This window comes from Taudactylus pleione, unplaced genomic scaffold, assembly GCF_031769625.1.
Source record: "Taudactylus pleione unplaced genomic scaffold, aTauple2 ptg000408l, whole genome shotgun sequence".
NCBI lineage: Eukaryota > Metazoa > Chordata > Amphibia > Anura > Myobatrachidae > Taudactylus > Taudactylus pleione.
In genome coordinates, this window is record NW_028284810.1 from 9,760,375 (window position 1) to 9,787,431 (window position 27,057).

Here is a 27,057-nt window from a genome sequence, read left to right on the forward strand (position 1 = left end):
GGATGTGCTGTATGAACGATATTGGTGAAAGATTTCCCTTGAACTTTCTGTAGTGCAGGACAAATGATATTGGGTGTACAGTACACCCTGAAAGAAATCTTTGAGTGAAGTCATCCTGCCACATCTCTGAACAGGCAATTCTTGACGATATCTTCAGATCGTACTTACCGACTCTGCAGGGAACCTTTCCGGGAGCAGCTGCTTCTCTCCTCTTTGGGGAGCGGGGCCAGACAATAGACACAATTAGGCCCTGCCCCTTCACAGGAAAACCCCACGATTTGCTGGCCTGCAAGGAGGGACGGGGCTAAATGATGCAATTCACGTCATTTAGCCCCGCCACCTACATACAGACCCGCAAACATCTCAGAAAATCTCCCCATCCTGCCCACTTTACTAAGAAGCGGCATGCAGGAGATACTCTTTCGGGAGTGCGGGGGGTTACCTGAAAAATCGGGAGCCTCCCGCGACTCCCGGGAGAGTAGGCAAATATGCTTCAGATTGGCCTGCATGAACGTATGGCAAAAAAGTTAAAAAGAAGAAAGTGATATACAGTGAGCGCTATCAATTAGTACAATGGGATGTGTATATAGTATGGGCTAGTCTAGGCTGCCCCTACAATGTGGGTCTGGATACTCCACAAAAATAAGATATACAACTTAAAAATTAATAGAGGCGCCTGTGACCAGCTGCTGATTTAAAATGTTGACTCAATTCAAAAAAAATTCACAATAATACACAATCATAAATACACATAAAAATTGCCAATTCTTCTAAATTGTATTAATAACAATAACAATAGCATATGCTTATTCTAAAATAATAATTTTAAGTTCCTGGTCGTCAACTGGAAATAATCCCAATAACATGACCCATTTAGATTAATGGAACCTGATAAAATTGAAATTTATAGCAGCATTGAAGTTTGTTAATATAAGCAGGTTAGTGTCAGGAAGTATATTGCAGCAGATGGTTAGTAAGCTGAGGGATTGCAAAAACCAGCAACTGGCTATGGAGAAAGTTCATGCACTTGTTAGTTTGAATCCTCTACCTTTATTAAAGGGAGGGTATCTCCGGACAATCCGTACTTAGTGTATCGTAAGAAATGTGCCAAAGTAATAATCCTGGCATTCAAAAGCCCACGTGGTTCTAAGTGGTACGTTAGATACCTGATATGTCCCGCTGGTATATGTCTGGCGGCTGCTCACGCTATCTCCGGTGGCGCCGAGTCCCAATACAAAGGGACCTCTTCTCCTCTGATGCGGCCCCTCCGCAGGCCTGGAACGGGAGTGATGCGGATATAATCCCCCGCTACCTCGTGCTACTGAGTTCCGGATGCTGCTGTACAAACTTCCTGTATCTGCGTTCCACCTGCGTGTCAACGACAGCCAATCATCTGACGCATTTCTCCGCCCACAAGGCCGGCGGTTTCTTCAGAGGGATGGTTTTACAGCAATCGTGGCCTCCTTAAATACCTCATATGAGGTCTCCAATTAATCTGATTTTATACAGGTTATCTCATTTATTATCCACTTTGGCTCTTTCATGGAAACAAGTATATCACTACCATATACACATTAACCCATTCATATCAAAGATGAATTATCTGCACAACAAAACATAATAAAAACTTTAAATTTACCATAAATTATGACATTGAGGTGTGGAAACTTTTATCTTTTTTTATTTATTTATTTTTATTAAAAACTATATATTTTTATTATTATTATTATTTTTATTGATCCCGCTGGTTCTACATTTACAACATACAATACTATTTACCAAAAACTAATTTCCATCATACCATAATATATATCTCAAAAAATAATGGATCATTACTAAATGGTGAGTTCGTTGTTTTAATTCTGGAACCTTCACATATTATCAATATGATGGTCTTCCTATCTTATAACCAATCAAAACCTCATATCCATTAAGATATACATTTAGTTCTATTTTGTAAAAACCTACTTACATCAAAAGACAACATTTTGAGTAGTTTATAATATAATTCATTTAACTTAAGAATGGAGGGTACCCTATACCCTCTCGACTATGAGACCAGACCTATAAGTTATATATAGCCTATACCAATATGAGTGTAAAGTACCATACACGCACATATGCTTAATACATATTCATCATAAATATACCACATTACAAAACTACCGCTATCATAGACATCATGACGGTAGGGGCAGACCCAACTGTTATTAACCCAGCAATACACAATCTATATGTTGTTGAGTTCTATGGTTTCATTCAGACCCTGGGGTTCAAGAGTCCTGAGTCTGAATATCCAAAATGCTTCTCTCCGGCAGAGACGATGGAACCTATCTCCTCCTCTCTCTGTAACTCCTATTTGTTCTATGGCTTTCACTTTTATATTGGATAAAGACCCCTGTTCGCATTCCATTACATGTTTTGAAAGGTTGTGATAAATATTTTGTTTCCTAACATTCCTGCGATGCTCAAGAAAACGTGTATTCATTGGGCGTATGGCCCACCCGACATACTGGCGGCCACAGCCACATTCAATAAGATATACAACATAATCAGAATTGCAGTTAAGAAAGCTGGTAATCTGGAAGATTTCCCCTGTAACAAATGACCTATAGTTTGTACTCTTCCTGTCAGTATGTGTGCATGTAATGCACTTGTCCCTACCACACCGAAAAAACCCTATAGGTCTACTCGTTAGCCAATTGCTACCCACCCTATCTATCTTGCTGTCAAATCCTACCTTATCACATTTTAATTGGGTTACGGGCTTCCTCTTTTTATACATACTTGGTGCGAGTTTAATCTTGAGATTATCAGATTTTCTATAGACCACCTTCACTGTATCCCCCAATATGGGACCCAAAATATGATCCGCCTGTAGAATGGATGTATTCTTCTGTATGACCTTTTTAATATCTCTAGCATATGTATTATATTGAGTTACAAATGAACAGTCTTCCTTCCTTGTCCCCACTAACAATTTCTTGGATGTATGGTTCCTACCTCGTTCCAATAATTCTGATCTATCTTTCTTATTGGTCTCATGTAAGGCTTTATCCAAGACCTGTGTGGGGTAACCTTGTTCTAGGAACGCTGAATACAACTTAGTGACCTGTTGATTATAACTTTCTAGATCTGAACAATTCCTCTTTATCCGATAGAATTGGCTTTTGGGAATATTATCCCTCCAACTTTTCAGATGACTGCTGGTATAATTTAAAAAACCATTTGTATCTACCTTTTTATAAAAGGTTTCTGTATGTATCCTGTCTATAGTGGCTAGGAGTGAAATATCCAGAAACTGAATACATGAAGTGCTGATGGTGCTAGTGAATTTTAAACCATACCCATTATTATTAAGTGAACAAATAAACGTGTCACTAGAAGAACTATCACCATCCCAAATGAAAAATAAATCATCAATATATCTCACATAGAGGACCAGGTTTGCCCCAAAGCCACCTCCCCAGATGAGCTCCTCCTCCAAAGAGCCCATATAGAGGTTGGCGTAGCTTGGGGAAAACCTGGTGTTTGTAAATAATATTGTGTATCAAACAAAAAATAATTGTGCTCTAAAATAAATTTAATAGATGCAAGTAAGAAGTCACGTAGCCCCTCCCCCATATCATCATCTTTCTTTAGATACTTCTCAATTACTTCAAGTCCTTTCTTATGAGGGATATTGGAATATAGTGACTCTACGTCACATGTAATAAACGTGTAAGAATCCCGCCACCTAACATGTTTAACCCTGTTTAGAAACTGGGTTGTGTCTTTGATATATGACCTGAGGGTGACTACGTGACTCTGCAAATGTACATCAACATAATGTGATAGGTTCGAAGTAATTGACCCAACACCTGATATTATGGGACGCCCAGGGGGTGCAGTGAGGACTTGTGAATTTTGGGCAAATAATAAAATGTGGGAGTGACAGGATACGTGATAAACAAAAATGACCACTCTTCTCTGGATATAACACCCCTCTCCATACTATTATCCAACAGGTCCCTGAGTCCTCCCTGAAACTCCCTTGTGGGGTTCCAGGATAAGACCCTGTAAAAGAGAGTATTCTTCAACTGTGAGAGTGCTTCTTTTAAATAATCACTAGTATTAAGTAAGACCACACCACCACCCTTGTCGGCCATTTTTATGGTGATTTTATCATCCGACATTAGTGCCTTTAGTGCCCGTCTTTCATCAAAAGTTAAATTATCTTTTAAGGAGGACTTATTTGCATTCTCGCACAGTTTGAAGAAGTCTTCCATGGTGGTCTTATAAAAACCCTCTACACATGGACCCCTATATTGTAAGGGATAAAAGTTGGATTTATTTTTATGTATGGATTTTTTTTATAAAGATTATCATTATGATTTACCAGAGTATCTATATCATAAATGGGTACATACGGTTCTCTATCATGATCTTCCCCACTCGCTAGATCCTCCAAGATTCTTAAAGCTTCATTATCTTCCTGATCTAATAATATGGGGAATGTATCTTCTTTGGTCTTTTTCAGATGTTTGTGCAAAATATCTTTTCCTACTAAGATTCCGAGTGAATCTGTTAAGATCTACAAATAATGTAAAGAGGTTAGGTTTCTGGGCTGGAGCAAATTTTAATCCTTTACTTAGGATAGTTTTCTCAGGGGTACTCAGAACTCTCGAGGACAAATTGAACACACCATTGGTTCTTACATCTGTCTTATATTTTTTCCTTGCGTATTTTCTTCCTCCTCTAGCTCCTCTATATCTCTTTCCCTTGTTCTTTTCATGTTGCCCCATTCTCCTTTGTTTATCCCATAGCTTTTTGGGGGGGCCATTCCTAAAAAATCACTGTGTGGGTTACGCCCTTCCTTATTCTCTATATATGCATGAGTTTTATTTTTGGGTTTAGCACCTCCTATGGCTAGGCTATCTGGAGATGGTACTTCTTTCTCAAAAGCCAATTCTATCGGATAAAGAGGAATTGTTCGGATCTACAAAGTTATAATCAACAGGTCACTAAGTTGTATTCAGCGTTCCTAGAACAAGGTTACCCCACACAGGTCTTGGATAAAGCCTTACATGAAAGATAGATCAGAAAGATAGATCAGAATTATTGGAACGAGGTAGGAACCATACATCCAAGAAATTGTTAGTGGGGACAAGGAAGGAAGACTGTTCATTTGTAACTCAATATAATACATATGCTAGAGATATTAAAAAGGTCATACAGAAGAATACATCCATTCTACAGGCGGATCATATTTTGGGTCCCATATTGGGGGATACAGTGAAGGTGGTCTATAGAAAATCTGATAATCTCAAGATTAAACTCGCACCAAGTATGTATAAAAAGAGGAAGCCCGTAACCCAATTAAAATGTGATAAGGTAGGATTTGACCTCAAGATAGATAGGGTGGGTAGCAATTGGCTAACGAGTAGACCTATAGGGTTTTTTTGGTGTGGTAGGAACAAGTGCATTACATGCACACATACTGACAGGAAGAGTACAAACTATAGGTTATTTGTTACAGGGGAAATCTTCCAGATTACCAGCTTTCTTAACTGCAATTCTGATTATGTTGTATATCTTATTGAATGTGGCTGTGGCCGCCAGTATGTCAGGTGGACCATACGCCCAATGAATACACGTTTTCTTGAGCATCGCAGGAATGTTAGGAAACAAAATATTTATCACAACCTTTCAAAACATGTAATGGAATGCGAACAGGGGTCTTTATCCAATATAAAAGTGAAAGCCATAGAACAAATAGGAGTTACAGAGAGAGGAGGAGATAGGTTCCATCGTCTCTGCCGGAGAGAAGCATTTTGGATATTCAGACTCAGGACTCTTGAACCCCAGGGTCTGAATGAAACCATAGAACTCAACAACATATAGATTGTGTATTGCTGGGTTAATAACAGCTGGGTCTGCCCCTACCGTCATGATGTCTATGATAGCGGTAGTTTTGTAATGTGGTATATTTATGATGAATATGTATTAAGCATATGTGTGTGTATGGTACTTTACACTCATATTGGTATAGGCTATATATAACTTATAGGTCTGGTCTCATAGTCGAGAGGGTATAGGGTACCCTCCATTCTTAAGTTAAATGAATTATATTATAAACTACTCAAAATGTTGTCTTTTGATGTAAGTAGGTTTTTACAAAATAGAACTAAATGTATATCTTAATGGATATGAGGTTTTGATTGGTTATAAGATAGGAAGACCATCATATTGATAATATGTGAAGGTTCCAGAATTAAAACAACGAACTCACCATTTAGTAATGATCCATTATTTTTTGAGATATATATTATGGTATGATGGAAATTAGTTTTTGGTACATAGTATGGTATGTTGTAAATGTAGAACCAGCGGGATCAATAAAAATAAAAATAATAATAAAAATAATAAAAATATATAGTTTTTAATAAAAATAAATAAATAAAAAAAGATAAAAGTTTCCACACCTCAATGTCATAATTTATGGTAAATTTAAAGTTTTTATTATGTTTTGTTGTGCAGATAATTCATCTTTGATATGAATGGGTTAATGTGTATATGGTAGTGATATACTTGTTTCCATGAAAGAGCCAAAGTGGATAATAAATGAGATAACCTGTATAAAATCAGATTAATTGGAGACCTCATATGAGGTATTTAAGGAGGCCACGATTGCTGTAAGACCATCCCTCTGAAGAAACCGCCGGCCTTGTGGGCGTAGAAATGCGTCAAGTTGATTGGCTGTTGTTGACACGCAGGTGGAACGCAGATACAGGAAGTTTGTACAGCAGCATCCGGAACTCAGTAGCACGAGGAAGCGGTGGATTATATCCGCATCACTCCCGTTCCAGGCCTGCGGAGGGGCCGCGTCACAGGAGAAGAGGTCCCTTTGTATTGGGACTCGGCGCCACCGGAGATAGCGTGAGCGGCCGCCAGACATATACCAGCGGGACATATCAGGTATCTAACGTACCACTTAGAACCACGTGGGCTTTTGAATGCCAGGATTATTACTTTGGCACATTTCTTACGATACACTAAGTACGGATTGTCCGGAGATACCCTCCCTTTAATAAAGGTAGAGGATTCAAACTAACAAGTGCATGAACTTTCTCCATAACCAGTTGCTGGTTTTTGCAATCCCTCGGCTTACTAACCATCTGCTGCAATATACTTCCTGACACTAACCTGCTTATATTAACAAACTTCAATGCTGCTATAAATTTCAATTTTATCAGGTTCCATTAATCTAAATGGGTCATGTTATTGGGATTATTTCCAGTTGACGACCAGGAACTTAAAATTATTATTTTAGAATAAGCATATGTTATTGTTATTAATACAATTTAGAAGAATTGGCAATTTTTATGTGTATTTATGATTGTGTATTATTGTGAATTTTTTTTGAATTGAGTAAACATTTTAAATCAGCAGCTGGTCACAGGCGCCTCTATTCATTTTCAAGACGTATGGCAAAAGACATCGTTAACGACCCGCAGGAGCGCGCACCTTTGGTTGTTCACTGCATACACACTGATCGATATATCGATGAACAATATCGTTATCATCCATAAAGATCGTCTAGTGTGTGTATGCGGCTTTAGGAGCAAAGAAAGAAAAAAAAAAAGAGCACAAAATTAGGAATTTGTTCCTGAACAAACCCTGTTGCAATGCAGGGTAAATGCTGGCTGCATCTGCACATAACTCACAAATACTGAACAGCTTTGTTGTCATACTGAAATTTAGACTTAAGCTAGGTTACACCCTATTTGGGGTATATTTACTAAAGTGTGGGTTATTAGAAGTAGAGATGTTGCCCATAGCAACCAATCAGACTCAACTTAACATTTATCTAGCACCTTTATAGAAGATAAAAGCTTGAATCTGATTGGTTGCTATGGGCAATATCTCCACTTCTCAAAATCCGCACTTTGGTAAATATACCCTTAAATCTCTCTGCACATTTATATCTGACCCAGCTGCAGTGCAACATGCTTTTTCCAAGGTGCACATTTGCTCCTTTTTGCTCTGCTCCCATCTCCCCTTAGTGCTTGACAGGGTTGTCTCATAGTACAATCTCTACAGTTCAACAGATTTAATATATTCCACTATACGTTGGTTCTCATCCATTAGTATAGGTACAGATACATATTCAAATGGGAAATATATATTATGGCTGCAGAGTGCTGTGCCCCCACTATAGGGTCAATGTGAAAGGGGACTTTTGGTCTTTATGAAATGTAAATTATCACTATGCTCAATCACTGCCACAAGCAATAATGACTGGAAGGGAACTCACCGGCTATCACCTTTACATTCAAATTTCTTTGCTAACATTTCTCGTTCATAATCATTCAGTTGTACACAAAGTTCTGTTAAGAGATCTTTAAATTCCTCTTTGCTGACAAATCCTGTGCGGTAAGGATCAAGATCTTCAAATTCTCTCCGCAGGTCATCCCACAAGTACTCCACCTACAGCAATGCAGATGAAAATATAAGCATAACCATTTATATTTTTATATTTCCTTTTATTCATCCAAAAGCATTATAGAGGACCAACATGGATGGCTGAATAAAGCGTTAAATATTAATGTGATTGGAATTAGACATAGGACATAGACGGACGACCTGCAAAATGGAGTGTCACATTATGGCTTGAACTCCCAAATTTCTGTTAAAATGTTATATACAGCTTCCATCAAAATCACAGCAATGCTTTAAATGAAATAAGTGTCACAGTCAGTCCACAGTCTGCGCTTGTATTCCACTACTACTAAGCCATGGAGATATTAATAGATTAATAGATATTACACAGTGAATTAAGCAGCCCCCGGTGACATCATTAGGCTGATTGAAGCTTTTCAGCTTTGGGAACGTATAAGAATATATGGACTAATATGTGTTGCAGTGCAGGCCCAGCCCTGATTACTACAATAACTTTTTGATTCCATCATGAGATTTTTTTTTTTTTTAAACATTACATTTTTATTGTTTCAAAATTATAAGGGTAGGATCTGGGATACAGAAATAAAAAAGGGAAGGGATCAGGGAAACAGAAATAAAAAATAGGTACAATATTTGCTTAGATACTAACAGATATAACCTGGTAATATTAATACAGTCCGGAACAGGCAACTGTTTTCATCAGTTAATATATATATAATCACGTTATTTTGATCTAGTAATCACAAATTGCAAACAACTAAACTGACGAGATATAGACTACTAGCTATAGTAATGTCTTCCAGATGGTCAAAGCCATAGAAGGGACAAGACAACTCTCCCCGTAACCTCCAATGATCCACTTAAACTCGGTTATTTATCCAAAATTTTATATTTTGGGTCTCTGGGTTTGGGTTTGGGTTTTGAGGATCAGTATTCAGACCAATTCAGCCACTGAATTAGCGCATCGGATGGTGCTGTGGAGTAGCTTACTCCAGCTGTTTCAAACTCAAAATGAGTTTGGACCTTTTTTTCTATATCTTCCAAAGTGGGGATTATAGAAGATCTCCAGTTTTGCACCAACATTATTTTAGTGACTATCAGGACGTGTCCCATTAAATAATGGTCGTTAGAGGTCATATCGTCTTTGTATATATGAAAGATAGCTATAACCGGGTGTGGAGGGATAGTGATCTTTACAATTTTTGATATTAAAATAAACACCTCTTTCCATAGCGGAGTGATAAAAGGGCAAGTCCAAAATATGTGGAGTAAAGAGCTGACATGGCCACAGTTCCGCCAACATAAATTGGAATGGGATGATGAAATAGTATGCATTAGTTTAGGCGTAAAATATTGTCGGTGAAGCAACCGATGATATTGTTCCATATGCGATATACATTTTGAAACTTTATGACTAGTTTTATAAATTAGACGGCAGTCCTCTTCAGAGAAGATACAAGAGAGATCTGTTTCCCATTTCACAATTGTTACAGGTTTGTTGAATTCTGTGGGAGTCGTTAATTGAGAGTACCACCATGTAATGGCTCCTTTGTTATTAACTTTATTTAGTTGATTTGCTAAAAGTTTAGGGAGAACTTTGATGATGTATGGGGGTGGAGTTGTACTTTGTAGCCAATGTCTTATTTGCAAATATTTATAAAACTCTCTAAAAGAGGTGTGGAATTGTGCATTAATTTGGGTAAATGGTTGAAGAGTGCCGAGTGTAGTTATTTCTTTAAGGAAAAAATACCCTGGGATTTCCAAGTCTCAAAGCTTAAATTTGGTATTAAAGCGGCCAGTCCTATCAGTGAGAAACCCGTGGAAGGAAGACCAACTTCTGGTGACGCATTAACCGTTTCTAACCAGGCTTTCCTGGTTGTGGATATCCTCGTACATTTTTCGATCCATGGGATCCTAACATGAGATGGTAACCAGAGACAATCTGTGAGTGGGAATGGAGTAGCCATATCCCATTCCAACTTTACCCATGGTATCAATTTCCCCTTTGAGAACCAAGGATTTACTTGTGCTAATAGGGATGCTATTTGGTAATTGCGAAGATCTGGGAGTCCCATGCCTCCCTCCGTCTTAGGTAAGGACAGTATTTTCCTTGCTTGCCTAGGTTTCCTATCCTTCCAAATATAGGAAGTAAAAAGTTTTTGGATTTTAATAAGTACATATTGAGGGATTAATATGGGCAATGTTCGAAAAAAATATAATAACTTTGGTAGTACAACCATTTTTAATGTAGAAAGTCTGCCCATCCATGATATATTGGACATCATCCAATCCTTAAATAATAACGATAGCTGTCGTATCAATGGTAGATAATTAGCTTCTATTAGACTATTAGTAGTGGCCGTTAAATGAATTCCTAAATATTTAATAGAATGATCCTGACAAGCATATGTGTAATTCACTTTAAGGGATGCCAATAAGTGTTGTGGGAAATTAATCGGGAGAGCCTCCGTTTTAGAGCAGTTTAACTTATAGTAAGAGACTCCAGAGAATTCTCCCAACAGACTATGTAGAGCTGCTAGGGAGTTAATCGGATCTGTTCGTGTCAGCAGGATGTCGTCAGCAAACAGGCTTGTTTTGTACATTTTGCCAAAGAGGATTGGGCCTGCGATGTTATGGTCTTGTCTGATGGCTTCTGCCAATGGTTCGATCGCCAGAGCAAACACCAGTGGAGACAAGGGACATTCTTGTCTCGTACCGTTTGTAATCATAAATGGGGTGGAAAGTATGCCATTAACAAAGACTCTGGCCGAGGGGGAAAAATATAATGCAAGTATTGACATGAGAAAGTTGCCCTTTATTCCAAATTTAAACAATACTGCTTTTAAATATTTCCAATTCAGTCTATCGAACGTTTTTTCTGCGTCTAATGATAGTAGTAGGAGAGGTTGGTCAAGACTGGAGAAAGATTCAATAATATTGATCACCTTTCTCGTATTATCAGGTCCCTGCCTCCCTGTCACAAATCCTACCTGATCTTGATGTATTAACATCGGTAACAGTGAATTAAGTCTGTTTGCTAAGAGTTTGGCGAATATTTTAATATCCGTATTGAGAAGTGCAATTGGCCTGTAGTTAGCCATGGAGGACAAATTTTTACCTGGTTTGGGGAATGCTACTAGTCTCGCCTCTAGCATTTCTCTCGGGAAAGAGCCCCCCGATGAAACATCATTAAACATGTGTGCTAAGATGGGAGACAAAGTATCTTGAAAGCATTTAAAAAATTTATTTATATAACCGTCTGGTCCCGGAGCCTTATCCAAAGGAAGGGATTTGATAACTGATAAAATTTCTTCCTCGGACCAGGGTTCAGCTAGTGCAGTCAGAGCATCAGCGTCCAGGGATGGAAGGTCCACTGTACTAAGAAAATCATCTATCTGGGTTAGTGAGGGTTGGGGCGTCATAGGGTCATCTTTCAGATTGTAAAGGGAGGAATAGTACTGCGCAAAGGATTCCGCTATAGCATAGGAATCTGTAATTTTGGTACCTTTGATATTGGAAATCATTCTTATACTTTCTTTTGCTCTTTTCCTCCTTAACTTTCATGCTAGCATTCGGCCTGCCCTGTCTCCCTGAATATAGAACTTTTGATGTAGCTTAAACATTGTCTGATGGACTTTTTTAAGGGCCAAAGTGTTCCATTCTGTTCTGGCATTAAGTAGTTCCCTATAAATTGCGTCGTCCTTCGGATTAAGTTTATGTTTAGCATCTAAATCTTCCAGTCGACATTCGATATTTACTTGTTGGAGAATAGACGCCTTATGTAAGCAAGCCGCTGCCTGAATAGCTGAACCCCTAAGCACTGCTTTAAGCGAACACCAGAAGGTAAATGAGGAAGTATCCTCTGGTTTGTTGGTTTCCAGAAACAGGGATAGGGCATTGGATATTAATTGTTTAGATTCGGTATGGGTCAGAAGATATTCTCCCAAGCGCCAGGGGCCTGGGGGAGGCCTCAATCTATTGATATCCCAATCTATGGACATTGCCGCATGATCTGACCAGGCAACTGGTAGGATTGATGATTGTTTAATATATGGTAAGGACCATTTATCTGCCAAGGCCAGATCAATGCGGGAATAGGATTTGTGCACCTGAGAATAATAGGTGTAGTCCCTCTCACCTGGATGCCCTGCCCTCCATAAGTCATACAACTCGTATTCACTAAGGATTCGTCTGAAGCTCTGAGAATGATTTTGAGAAGGTTGCGGATTAATTTTTGACTTGGATGAGGATTTATCCCACAGCGGATCCGGAGCAGTATTAAAATCTCCCAATAATAGTAAAATCCCTTTTTTATATGTTTGAAGAGCCGTGCAAAATTTCCTAATAAAGGATATTTGTTTCGTGTTTGGAGCATATATTGAAGTAAGTGTCACTGGAACATTATCTAATTTACCTACGAGTATAAGATATCGGCCCTCCTTAACATTTATTTGTTTATCTAAGATAAAATTACTTGTTTTAGAAAATAGAATTGCCACTCCAGCTTTTTTGCAAGGACCATTGGAGGTATAGCAAATGGGAAATTTCAAATTAGTAAATTGAGGGGGGGCGGATTGTTGGAAATGGGTCTCTTGCATAGCGATGATATGAGCCTTACATTTAGCAAAATATCGCAGTGCGAGTCGTCTTTTATTGGGAGAGTTGAGTCCCTTAACGTTAATAGACAATATCTTAACCATTTGGAAATATTATAACATTGCTTTGCATTAATTGTTCTGAACCTAAGTGTACCAAAGATAAGAACGGTTTGCTGGTTATATAAAGTACCTGAAAACTATATGAAAAAAGATAAGAAAACAGAGTAATAAGAAAAAATGAATAGTTCCATAAGGAAACTATCAGGGACCACCTTCTTAGGTGATACATTGGGGTGAGTGGCCAATAGAACATTTAACCCCCGTCGCCCGGGGTCAGAACACTTTGCATTAAACTTGAGTATTCTATATAAAAGAAACAGAAAACACATACAATGACCTATATCTATCACTTAAATAGAGAACACAGAAAAAGGTCTCAGATGTATATAGAAAAAAAGAAAACAAAGCAATAGGCACGCACCCAGCGTTCCAAACTGTGAAATAAACGGTACATGAACATGACGCTCCATTTTGCGGCTTAAACTGAAAAGGCAGCTCTATTCTAAAATTTACTACCTCTATGCAAGTCATCCTAATTATAAAGTGTCACAAACTAAAGAGAGAAAAAAAAAAAAAAAAAAGGAGCATCATACAACGAATAGTCAGTTAGATATAGCAACACTAGGTGGGTACACCGCTATAAGAAAGGATACAGACAATCTGAAAACAATTAAGACCAGTCCTGGTTTATATGCAGGTTGCTTGGTAACTTCTGTGAGATGTCTTCTAGATTCCAAGACACTAGAAGCTGGATACCGGCCGCTGGATCCGATACGACTGTGGTAGAGCCATTCCTGTTGTTTATCAATTTAGTGGGGAAGCCCCATCTATAATTGATGGAAGCCTTTTGTAGGGCTCTGGTGACTGGCAGAAATGATCTTCTTGATGCTAGCGTTGCAGCAGAGAGGTCACCAAAGATTTGGATTTTTCCCATACTGGAAGCATCTGCTGACCTTGCTGCATGAAGGATTGCCTCTTTAGTGTGGAAAAAATTTACTCGCGTCAGAACATCCCTAGGAGCATCGGTAGGAGCATTACGGGCTTAAGGCAGTCTATGCACACGGTCCAGTAAAAAGTCTGATATCTGTGTAGTTGGTAGAAGTTTCGTAAATAAATCTGTCATGTGCTGTCAACTCTGAATTTGGAACTGTCTCCGGAATCCCACGAAGTTTGAGATTATTTTTTCTAGACCTATCTTCCAGGTCTGCGATCTTAATCCTCAGGGATGTGACCTCTGACTGTAACTCTTCATGAAGGTTGATCAGTTCATTATGTGATTTTACGACCTCTTCCAACTTGTTCTCCAAATGGTCTGTGCGGCACCACAACTCGTCCACCGAGCGTTGACAAGATTGCAAAGCTGATTTAAATTCAGAAGTAATATCGTCCATAAAGGAAGCCAAGAGCATCCTCATGGAGCCCATTGTGAGTGGGGCATCATCTGCAACTTCCAGTTGTTTGGAGGAAGCTCGTGGGGGGTCATCAGATGGGGTGCCTAAAGCAGACGGGTGTTTACTGCTTTTATTAGATGATGGGCCTGCTTTATCGATTTGTGAGGAGGGAGACGCTTTGAAGAACGATACTTGTGGAACAGTCAAAGGGTTTAGGTGTTTAGGTGCCATCATGAAAGAGCTGGAGGCCTGCTGTTATGTGTTAGATATCCGATATGGAAGCTTATACTGTTACTCAATATATAGACGGGCGACGGAGGGTCCAATTGGACTTAGCAGAGATGAGCCAACATTTCGAATCAGTGGTATTTATTACTTGGAAGGTATCCTATCAGTTTCATAGACGTAGTTTTGGCAGAAATGTATTATCTTTTGACAGTGTGCCAGGGTTCCTGAGCTGTTGGAAGCCGCTAATTCACAGAATGCAGGCGATGATGATGTCTAGGAATGTGTCGTTAGCGTTTTCAACACAAGGAGCGGCTATGTAATATATGGTGTCTCCGTCTGGTAATTCCAGTCAACCAGGTGAGGTGTTAGGGTGAGTCAAGCTTCTATAACTCAGGGTCTGCCCGATAATACCGGCCAGTTGACAGGGTTGAGGGCTATTTAATTATCCGGACTCAGAATGGCTTAGGCCTGGAGTCACCCCGCTATACGTCTGGTCCCCCTGGCTTCCAGATCTCGCCCCGGATCAGTGAGTTTCCCGATGTAATTTGGCCTTACAGAGGGCCAGAGATGATAAAAGTGCTCCCGTATGGCTCTGGGTCCCCTGTCAGCACAGTGATATGAGGTAGCTGCAGTAAGCGTTATTTGGCAATATGGCGGCACCCCCACGATTCGCGGATCCGTCTGTGGTTACCTCCGGGGGTCCCCTGGTGATATTATCTATCTCACCTTGAGTCTGACGGTGAGGGTCTAGAAAATGCTGAGGGGTCGCAGGTCCGACTTGCCGCGTCACAGCAATACGTAATATGGCGGCCTCCCGCGATTTCGCACGTCTGTTCGCGGGAGTTTCTGGGGGCCCCCAGGGGGTGAGACTGGTCCCTCTTTGTGTCCGGGCAGTCCGTGCAGGTCCGGAGGGTGCAAAGGAGTCGCAGCTCTGTCCAGCGACTGTGGCATGTGTATAAGGGGCACTACAACTATGGCATGATGTGTATAAGGGGCACTACTGTGTAGCGTAACGTGAATTAGGGGCACTACTGTGTGTCATAACATGATTAAGGGACAGTACTATGTGGTGTAATGTGAATCGGGCACTGCGTGCCGTGTATTGTGAAGAATGTGCTACTGTGTGACGTAATTTGAATTGGGGGTCCTTAAGTGTTGGCAAGCCCCTTACTTGTGCGACCACACCTCTTCGGGGCATGCTGTCCCTTTATAGAATATGGGTGGGAAGGTGCAAATTTATAGTTTGCAGGGGCGCGTTGAACACCCTAGCACCGGGTCTGCTGACAACGGTCAATTCGAACAATTTTCACAATTCTCTCCTCATTTTCATTTGTTTTTGATATGCAAGGCCATCCGGGACATTCATCAACTTCGACATCCTCACGACTGTCACTAAATCTTTTGTGCCACTCAAACACATGTACAGGTGACATACAATCTGCCTCAGTTAGCATACGGAAAGATTCGGTGGGTGTTTTGTGCAAGTTAACAAAAAATTTAAATGAACACATTGCTCTACTTTTGATCGAAGCATTTTTACGACGCACAGGAAAAACACAACTTCTTTGAACGCTGTGTGACAGCAACTATCTGTGCGAGAGGGGTAACACTGGCAAAACCATTTTGGTATAGTCCAAGAACAATATCCCTCCAATCCCTTTTCACTTGCGCAGTATGGTTTATTTTTTACAAGTACAGTCTTGATATTTAATAGCCACACCTCATACACCTGTAAAAATCATAAAATTGCAGGTGCCTGAGAGTTGGGGCAAATACACGCTGATGATAATAATGAAGATGGTTGCCAGCACTATGGGGTGGGCAATAAGTGGCCCTAAAGCTGTTGTTGAACTACACTTTCCAGCATGCCTTGCAACAGTTTTAGCATAGTCAAATAGCAAAACTGTGGCAAGGCATGCTGGGATTTGTGTAGTTCTACAACAGCTGGGGGGGCGGTTATTGCCCACCCCTAATACCGCTTATTGGCTGATTGTGAATTCATCCCGATAGCTGCTTTCTTCTTCACACATGCATATATTATGATTTTGGGGCTTGTTTTAGCAAATGTTTTTCTTCCGTACACAAGATGGAGATTACTACCTGTTGTATTAGACAGTTTTCGAAAACCTAATAGTGAATGCATATTTTGTAAGCAAAATAAATGGGTAAAACCATTGATGTAAGTGCATGTATGCATGATGCGAGCCAGATACATTAGATACAGGTGTGGACCGGCATGCATATTGCGATGACTACGCTTTGGGTAGAAATAAGTAATTTTCCATGTGACTTATTGAGCCTGAATTAAAATATTCTATTTTTTGCGTTTACTGAGAATAAACAAATGGACAAAGACTACAATGATCTCTCATAGTGTGTGAAAATGCTAGCTAGAAATGATTTGGGCATGAATTTCAGAAAAATGCAAACTCAAAACCAGTGGGTATATGGCCTAAATATCCCCCGCCTTGGGCAATGTTACACATATTGGCAGCATATTACAGCACTTACCTTTGCACGGACGTTATCTATAAGTATGTCAGAGTCACAATTCAGCTTTTTAGATCGAATCTTGAAATCCCCATCGCCTTTCTTTGGGGGACTGATCTTTGCATTGGGATAACATGCAGATTTGGGAGAGTAACCAAAGTGCCTCACAAATTCCAAATAGTCCAACGTTTTGTCCTGGTTGGTGATGAACGTGCTCCAAAGTCTGCGGATCTCTCCTCTAGTAACTCCAGGCAGGATATCAAAACTTTGTAATACAATAAAACATGTGAATTAGTTAAACAGTACATTATTTGTTGTCACATATAGGATTCCTAGTAAACAAGGGAGTTTGACATGCATAGTTTGTATATTTCTTTGTTTACATGTCACATGAAGCTGACAGCAATGTATACTCATATATTGACATCTACGAATATAGGGTAAAGATGAGGCTATTACATAAACATAAAATGTTTGTATTTTCATTTGTATGTATCTTAACATACAGTACATGCAACATATGACCTATCATGTTGATACGCCCACTATAATGATACGGCCTCATAATAATCAATATAGAAGATTACAACAGGCAAGCGGACATGCAGCGAATCGTATCCTAAAAAGCACATCTTAAGTATATACCTAAGTCAAAATTGTACATATCTCTAAAGGGAATGGTTACCTTGTGCCTCCATGCGCATAGTGTACTGAATTTAGATGTGAGCGCCCCAGGCATAAGGGTCACAAGTATATAATATGCTCAACTCATAACACACCTACATTTTTGAACACATGTGCAGTTCTGAAATGTAGATTTTTACTTGCTGCAATTGGGCTTGTATCCAGCTCTAAATCAGGTCCATATTGAGGACAAAGGCCCTCATTCAGAGCCGTACGCTCTGAGCAGAGCGCACGCTCTGAATGAGGGCCGCCCTCCATAATTCTGGAGCGTCCTTCTGGACGCTCGTATAGCTGTGGGTCACCACCCACAGCCTATACGAGTGTGCAGTTTGATGGTCGCGATGGTCGTGACCATCGCGACCATCGAAACTGCGAGCCGGAGCCTGCGGTTGAGGTTTTCAACTGCAAGGCCCGGAGTGATTTTGGCTCTATCAGAGCCAAAATCACTCCCACTGACATCACTAGTGATGTCAGTGGGCCGGCTTCTGACGGTAGGCGTTCCCTTGGGAACGCCCCCGTCAGGGAGGCACGCCCCCGGCACGCCCACCAAAGGGGGTGTGCTGTCAATCAACATCGACAGCATGCCCCCTTTGATCAGACACAACGAGCGAAGGACTTTCCTTCGCTCGTCGCGTCTGGCGCATGCGCACGACGGAGCTCCCGCCGTCGTGCGCATGCGCAGTGCACAACATCGACCCACTTGCGAGCGGACAGCCGCTCGCGAGTGGGTCTGAATCAGGCCCAAAGATTGTAATTGTCATGTATGGTCTTGAAAGAAGTTTACTATAAACAAAGGAATGAATAGAAATAAATATATTTTTTAATAATAAGAAAGCTGGAAAGTTGGCACCAGCAGTCTAGTGATGTGCCTAGACTGAACGTTCACTCGTTCAGTCTCGGCACATCCCTCATCCCCGCACATGCTGAACCTGACGAGATTGTCAGGTTGACCTGCATGTACGGGCGATGTCGGATGTCAGAAGCGACTAGCAGGCACGTGCATCGCTGGTCGCTTCCGACCAAAACATGCACGATGCATGCACGATGCATGCGCGATTTGCAAACGATTGCACGATAATGATGTCGTTATCGTGCAATCGCTTGACTAAATCGCTAAGTTGATACGCCCCATAAGTAAGACTTTTTTTCCTTGTATAATATTTAGAATTCTTAAAACTAGTTACCAAAATAGTAAGAAGTTAGTGGTATAATTTATAAAATTTATAAAATAAGCATCTGAAGAACTGTATACATTATTTAAGTTACAGTACTATACGTTTTGTATGAACCTGTAACTATGTGAGAACCGGTACCTCTCTTCTGCATACTGTAGTAGTACCTTTTATCATATAACAAAAGCATTGGCTATAATCACCAAAAGAATCAAAATGTACCACCAGTTCTGACATGACTCCCAAAACACATGGCCCTTTTTCTCTCCATAGCTAAGTAACTGTTGCAATCCTCTAGCAATTGCTAGGACTGAGATGGAGGTATTGGAGATATGAGGCACATCGAAGAACAGTCACAAGCAGAATATTAAAATCATGGCAGTTTACTTTATAAATGATATGGTGGACCTGGAGGGCCAGTACAAACCCAACATGTCAATGGTGCAGTAAGGAGCTGATACAATAGAACAGTCAATAGAGCATACTGTAGACTTACAGCCCAAACTAAGTTATTGAATGGCCAGGAGGCCTAATTGACAGCAATGCTTGAAACGTGGTATAGATGCATGATTGCTGGATGGCCTGAAGGGCCTAGTAGACAGCGATGCTTGAAACGTGGTGTAGAAGCAGGATTGCTGGATGGCCTGGAGGGCCTAGTAGACATCGATGCTTGAAACGTGGTGTAGAAGCAGGAGTGCTGGATGGCCTGGAGGGCCTAGTAGACAGCGATGCTTGAAACGTGGTGTAGAGGCAGGATTGCTGTATGGTCTGGAGAGCCTAGTAGACAGCATTGCTTGAAACGTGGTATAGAAGCAGGATAGCTGTATGGCCTGGAGGGCCCTGTAGACAGCAATGCTTGAACCCGGGGTACTTGGGTCACATAGAAGCCAATGAGCAGAGTACACGCAGCATGTACAGATTATAACTGGAAGTCTGGATGCACAGAAAGCAAGTTGCATAACCAAAAGTTCCACATTTCCACTCTATAACCGACAGGGCGGCGACAGTCCAGGAAGCTCAAGTAGGATTACCTTCCAATAAGGCAACACTAAGAGAAAACATGTGAAATCCTCTGACGTCTGGGTCTCCTAGCAACCGGCAACCTAGAAGCATGGTCAGGAGCAGGAGGAATACTGGCAGGAGACAAGTCTTGGACTGGACTTGTAACAGTACCCCCCCCTGCTTGACGCGGGGTTGAAGAACCTCCAGATCCAGGTTTATCGGGAAACTTCTGAAAGAAAAGTCTTCTCAGTCTGGGAGCATGGAGTGCATCTTCCGAAACCTAGGAATGTTCCTCTGGGCCGTAACCCCTCGAATGAACCAAAAACTTTAATTTACCTCTGGAGAACTTGGAGTCCAGAATTCTTTCAACAACAAATTCCTGTTGACCATGGACAATCATTGGACCAGGTTTGGAACTAGGCTTTCTTCCAAATCTCGTGGAAGAAAAAAATGGTTTGAGGAGAGAGCAATGAAAAGTGTTGTTAATACGTAAAGAATTGGGTAGTTGCAACTTGAAAGCGACGGGATTCACTTGAGCAATAATGCGCATTGTCTCAATGAATCTAGGTCCCAATTTATGAGTAGGTTGGCGCAGCTTGATATTCTTAGTAGAAAGCCAGACCAAATCTCCCTTTTTCAATAAACACAGTTTTCGATGCCTGTTAGCGATACTCTTGGAACGAAGAGAAACTTTGCAGAGACTTTGATGAACTTTGCTCCAAATACAGCGAAGCCGAGACACAGATGACGAAGTACACACACTGGAAACATTAAGGCCCTGATTCAGAGCCGGACGCTCTGACAGAGCGCTCGCTCTGAATCAGTGCTGTCCTTCCTGATTTTAGAGCGGCCTCCTGGCCGCTCGCATAGCTGTGGGTGACCACCCACAGCTATAGCGAGCGGCCAAAAAGATGGTCGCGATGGTCAAGACCATCACGACCATCAGGCTTACGAAGTGACCATTGTGGTAGGGTCTCATCTGCCGCAAGCCCTGGAGTGTTTTTGGCTCTATCAGAGCAGAGAGCACTCCCACTGACATCACTTGTGATGTCAGTGGGGCCAGCCCAAGACGGTAGGCGTTCCCATGGGAACGCCTCCGTCTGGGCAGCAACGCCCCCGGCACACCCACCAAAGGGGGCGTGCTGTCACTCACCATGGACAGCACGCCCCCTTTGTAGCGAGACCCATAGCGACGGCTTGGCCATCGCTATCCGGGTCTCGCGCATGCGCACGACAGAGCCGCCTCCATCATGCACATGCGCACTGGGCTAACATCGAGCCGCCCTAGGTTCAAAGGAGTTAGCTCTGGGATGCTAACCGGTGACACAGAAAAATGGAGACACAGATGAAGCTGAATGACAAGCATTGTTGAACGCAAATTCTGCCAGAGGCAAATGCAGGGCCCAATCTGAATGACATTTGGAAATGAAACAATGAAACTATTGCTCCAAAGACTGGTTGGCACGTTCCGACTGACCATTGCACTGTGGATGATATCCTGAAGAGAGACTAATAGAAATACCTATCGAGGAACAAAATGCTCTCCAAAATTGTGCAATGAATTGAGTGCCATGATCAGACACAATATCTAATTGCAATCCATGAATTCTAAAGATGTGTTGTATAAATAATGAAGAAAGTTCTCTGGCCGATGGCAGCTTGGACAAAGGAACAAAGTGTGCCATTTTACTAAATCGGTCCACAACCGTCCAGAGGAAGCTGGAAGATCCACAATGAAGTCCATGTCAATGTGCGTCCAAGGTCTCTTAAGTGTAGACGATGGAAGAAGAAGACCAGGAGGAGCTGTCCGAGGAGTCTTATTATGGGCACAGACTTCACATGCTAACACAAACTCACGGACATCTTTGGCTAATGATGGCCACCAGACAGAACGAGAATGTGCACAGTCTTAGTAATGCCTGGATGACCAAAGGCTTTTTTTGAATGAAAATCCAAAAGGACAGTTTTGCTAAGTCTCTCAGGCACAAATAGAAGATGAGCAGGAACATTCGATGGAGCTTCAGATTGGCATCTCTGGAGTGTCTCAGCTAGAGTACGGGTTAAGGCAAAATGAATGAAATCTTTAGGAATGATTGGTCCTTCAGAAACGGAGACTTGTTGGTCAGAGAAGAACTTCTGGAGAGAGCGTCATCTTTAACATTTTTAGAACCAGGACGGAAGAAAAAAAAAAAATTAAAACTAGTAAAAAATAAAGCCCAACGTGCTTGTCTGGAATTGAGACGCTTAGCTGTTTCAATATAGGCCAGATTTCTATGATCAGTGAGAACTGTGACTTGATGTTTGGCCCCCTCAAGCCAGTGTCTCCAATCTTCAAAAGCCCATTTAATGGCAAGCAATTCTCTGTTCCCCACATCGTAATTACGCTCAGCGGTGGCAAATTTGTATGAAAAAAAAACACATGGATGCAATTTATTATCTGGAGGACTTTTTTGAGAAAGAATTGCTCCAGCCCCAACCTCTGATGCATTAACTTCCAAAATAAATGTCAACTCAGGATCAGGATAACAGGTGCATGGGTAAAGGCAGTCTTCAGATCTTCAAAGGCCTGTATAGCCTTCAAAGGCCAATTAGCTGTATACGCTCCTTTTTTGGTAAGGTCCACAATCGGAGCCACAATGGTAGAAAAAGAATTGATAAATCTCTGGTAATAATTAGCAAATCCAAGGAAACGCTGGATGCCCTTCAAAGTATTGGGCTGAACCCATTCAAGAACTGCTTTGACTTTACTGGGATCCATCGAAAATCCCTAAGTAGAGATGACATAACCCAGAAAGGATACTTGAGCGACATGGAATTCACATTTCTCCAATTTAGCAAAAAGATGATGCTCATGAAGCTGTTGCAAAACCAAACGAACATGTTGAACATGGAGCTCTTCTGACTTGGAGTAAATAAGGATGTCATCCAAATAGACAACCACAAAAACACCCAGGAACTCTCGAAGGGCGTGATTAATTAAATCCTGAAAGACAGCAGGAGCATTAGCGAGTCCAAATGGCATGACAAGGTATTCCTAGTGACCTGAATGAGTGTTGAAAGCGGTCTTCCACTCATCACCTTCCTTAATGCGAATAAGGTTATAAGTTCCTCTGAGATCAATTTTGGAGAAAATGGTCACTTCTCGAAGTTGATCAAAAAACACAGAAATAAGAGGTAGCGGGTATGAGTTCTTGATGGTTATACTGTTAAGTCCTCTAAAGTCAATATATGGACGTAGAGATCCATCCTTCTTTTGGACAAGAAAGAAGCCTACACAGACCGGGGACTTGGATGGATGAATAAATCTTCTGGCTAAATCCTCTTTAATATAATCCTCCATAGCTTTACTCTCAGGAATGGACAGAGAATACAAACAACCTTTAGGCAACTTGGCTCCAGGAACAAGATTGATGGCGCAATCATATGGTCGATGTGGAAGCAATGCATTCACTTTCTGTTTAGAATACACATCAGCAAATCCAAATATTGAGGAGGAATGTTACAAGCGGTCAAAACTTCAGGACATTGTAGCATCCGCACAGGGAGTGAAAAGCATGAGGACTGACATTCAGGACTCCACTTAATAATCTCCCCAGAGGACCAGCAAATGGAAGGATTGTGTAATTTAAGCCATGGAAGACCCAATACAATTGGAACCAATGGACAATGCAGAAGAATAAATGAAATGAGTTCTATATGTAAAACACCCACGGTAAGCCGAATAAGAGATGTCTTAACTTAAGAGTTCCTTTAGAGAACTCTGGAGGGCCTAGTAGACAGCGATGCTTGAAATGTGGTGTAGAAGCAGGATTGCTGTATGGCTTGGAGGGCCTAGTAGATAGCGATGCTTGAAACGTGGTGTAGAAGCCGGAGTGCTGGATGGCCTGGAGAGCCTAGTAGACAGTGTTGCTTGAAACGTGGTATACAAGCAGGATAGCTGTATGGCTAGATGGCCCTGTAGACAGCGATGCTTGAACCCGGGGTACTTGGGTCACTTAGAAGCCGGTGAGCAGCGTACACACAGCATGTACAGATTATAACTGGAAGTCTGGATGCACAGAAAGCAAGTTGCATAACCAAAAGTTCCACATGAAAACTCTATAGCCGACAGGGCGGCGACAGTCCAGGAAGTTCAAATAGGATCAGCTGCCAATCAGGGAACAATAGGAAGAAACATGTGAAATCCTCTGACAATCTGGGTCTCCTAGCAGACGGCAACCTAGAAGCATGGTCCGGAGCAGGAGGAATACTGGCAGGAGACAAGTCCTGGACTGGACTTGTAACAGTAACAAGATCTGCTATCACAACATTCGATATGTGAAGATTAGTATTTATAGTATATATAGAGTCAGTTAGAGTTGTATCACTGGTTACATATACAGTCACTGATATAATGTTATTCCATGCAGACACTTTTAGTTGGTTTAGCAGGGCTGTAAGTAGGGGTAGCACTTTGGCTGCCCTACAACACCAGTATTTGGCTTGCAGGGTGCCTGTAAGGGAAGCTCCGGGCAGGCACCATTCAGCCTGCAGAGCTACATGGATCATCTTTAGGACGCTACGCGCAATGCTCTTCTTCCTAGTGCTGGTGGCCCTGTCCCCTAGGTGTTATGTCATGATGTCACGGGTTAGGGGGCGGGTCCGGCACAAGGCGACATAGAGCCCTGCTTCGGCCTTAGGTTCAGAAGAATGTAAGGTCAACAACGTTCAATTTACATTTACATTTCCACTGGGACATTTTGGTAGCAGTATAAATATTGATCTATTATGGCCTGGTGCAGAGATGGATGTAAATCAGGTGTACATTGCTCAAAATCGTGGATGGAAATAATGCAGTCGCCCATATGCACAGTTGTGCACCTCTTGAGACTCACGTGTAGCATATGCGCCTGGTTTGCTACGAGTCATCATTCGCTCCAGCCATATACTAGGTGCAAAAGATTCACCTCCATAAAGGCTTATATACACTTACATCATGGTCTGCATAACCCACATCTGAGTTTGCACGCCCTCAGTGAGCTTTGCCTAAGTAACACCGCCCAGTCACACACCTCTTTAGTTGTAAGTATTGATGCAATCAAAAAGAATACATCTCTGCCTCGCCCATATTGTGTGCTTATTGTGAATTCACACATTTATGCTCCAAAACCGGGCATACATTAAACTCTACATCAGCCCTTTAGTCTCCAAGCCACTGTATGCTGTACTCCAAAGCTTTGTTTGTGGCCATTGATTTGCTAATGTAAGACAACTTATGTTTTAAGCACAGTGGTGTTAAATGGGATATCGAGGCAGCAGCCATCTTCAGTTGTGTGGGAATGTATTACTCACCTAGGGCTCTATTCATTATGTTAATTATCGGAACCCGATAATAAACATTCCAACTCGACACGAGCTCTGGAGCAATTCATCATTGCTCCGGTGCGGAGACAGCTCTTCTGAAAATCAGCTGTGTCCCCGAGTCTTTTCACTGCTCTTTTTGTAGCAGTGAATCTTTTCATTGTAACTAGTGCGCCTGTAAGACCTACAGGCCACAAACGCCTCAGCGTCTGGCAGAAGGAGCCGGGCAGGGACGGAGGCATGCGAAAGGATCCCTCTTCGTAACCCGGGACTCCTTCCCATAGGGAAGAATCAACCTGCTGAAGATGGTGAATGCTCTCGCAGTCAAGCTCCAACAATATTGTAATTTCAGGGCTTGATGAATTCTGTCCCCATACTAGTGTATGGGGACAGCAGGCCATTCTGCCAGGGGAAGGTAAGCAGGAGATATCTGTAATATCTTCTGCATTACCTTTTTGATGTTGGCCCGAAAACGTAATTTCTGCAAAAGCAGGTAAAAATGAACATTTTCACCTGCTTTTGTAGAAATTAAGTGATAGACACCCCCCCCCCCCCAGTGAGCACGTGTAGCACGCTGATTAAGGGTGAGTACCTTAAAAACTATTGATTTCCCTGTAGAGGCTTACAATAGTGCAGGTAAGTAGATAAGTGGATTTCTACATGGGAAGCACAAACGGTGTCACTGTAATGGTAACTTTCAGTATACATATACTGTATCTCTCCAACATACCGCTTTAAGAGGAAGTACATCGTCTCCTGAGTGAGACGTCTTGAATTCATTTCATCCAGATCTTCAAATTCCTTCTCCACTACTGAGTAGTTTTTATGAATTAGACTCTTTATAATCTTGAACAGCTTGAAGAAACCAACAGAATATCAACTGTTATGAATGATCGCTGACTGAAATAGCACATGGTTTAAATGAATCAGAAGTATTTATTTGATAATCAAGATCATTGCATACAAATAGTAGATCTATTATAAGTGGTTATCTCGTATGTTCCCCTCAGCAGCTGACCCTGGCCTCCCCTGGGGCCCACCAACAAGCCCGGTAATCAGTACCCTCCCATCCCCATCTTGGCACCCCTGGTCATATCCATTTTGCAAAATATAGGTCTAAAAATATTTTTAGATATTTTTCGCTTCGACTCTGCATGACTCGCAATTCTATCGGCACGCACTCATTGAATATTACCTGTGTGAGAGTACCCTGTTACCGCCCAATTACACCCCTGCAGTCGCAAGTGGACATGTGACTGTAAATGGTTTGAAATTCACTCAATAATAATTTTTTATTTTCTGTGTATAAGAGAGCCACCAAACTTTGTTATTCCAAACAGAGGTATATTGGACAGCACTTACAGAAGCGCTGGTAATATACTATTCATTTATTACTTTACCAGAGTTCTAGGTCAGCTCGCCGTCTGTCCACATCATCACATTGTTAAGCCACAGATAGTCCCAGTGGAAATTATAATTGTAAGACATTCTGTAATGTTGGGGGCAGAAGGTGATAGGGCTCTGTTTGTGACCTACTTCAAATCAATATATTCAGGGGCCCATACAGTGTAAAAGTTGGCAGTCCCAAACAGACAAAATAAGGGAAGCAAGGGTTGTGGGAGTATTTTAAAAATGTTTCCATATAAGAGG

At 41.4% G+C, this 27,057-nt stretch overlaps 1 protein-coding gene across 3 annotated transcripts in view; it reads right to left on the reverse strand.

The window, feature by feature from the left end:
* The window catches only part of LOC148506323 (EF-hand calcium-binding domain-containing protein 6-like), a 192,593-nt gene that overhangs the window by 20,673 nt on the left and 144,863 nt on the right, over positions 1-27,057 (reverse strand). For all 3 annotated transcript variants that reach the window (XM_088447002.1, XM_088447003.1, XM_088447004.1), the window contains exons 15-17: positions 26,138-26,262; positions 17,231-17,474; positions 8,297-8,469 (exon numbers count right to left, since the gene is read on the reverse strand). In XM_088447002.1, the coding sequence (XP_088303128.1) occupies positions 8,297-8,469; positions 17,231-17,474; positions 26,138-26,262 (542 nt within the window). The remainder of the gene's footprint in view (positions 1-8,296; positions 8,470-17,230; positions 17,475-26,137; positions 26,263-27,057) is intronic.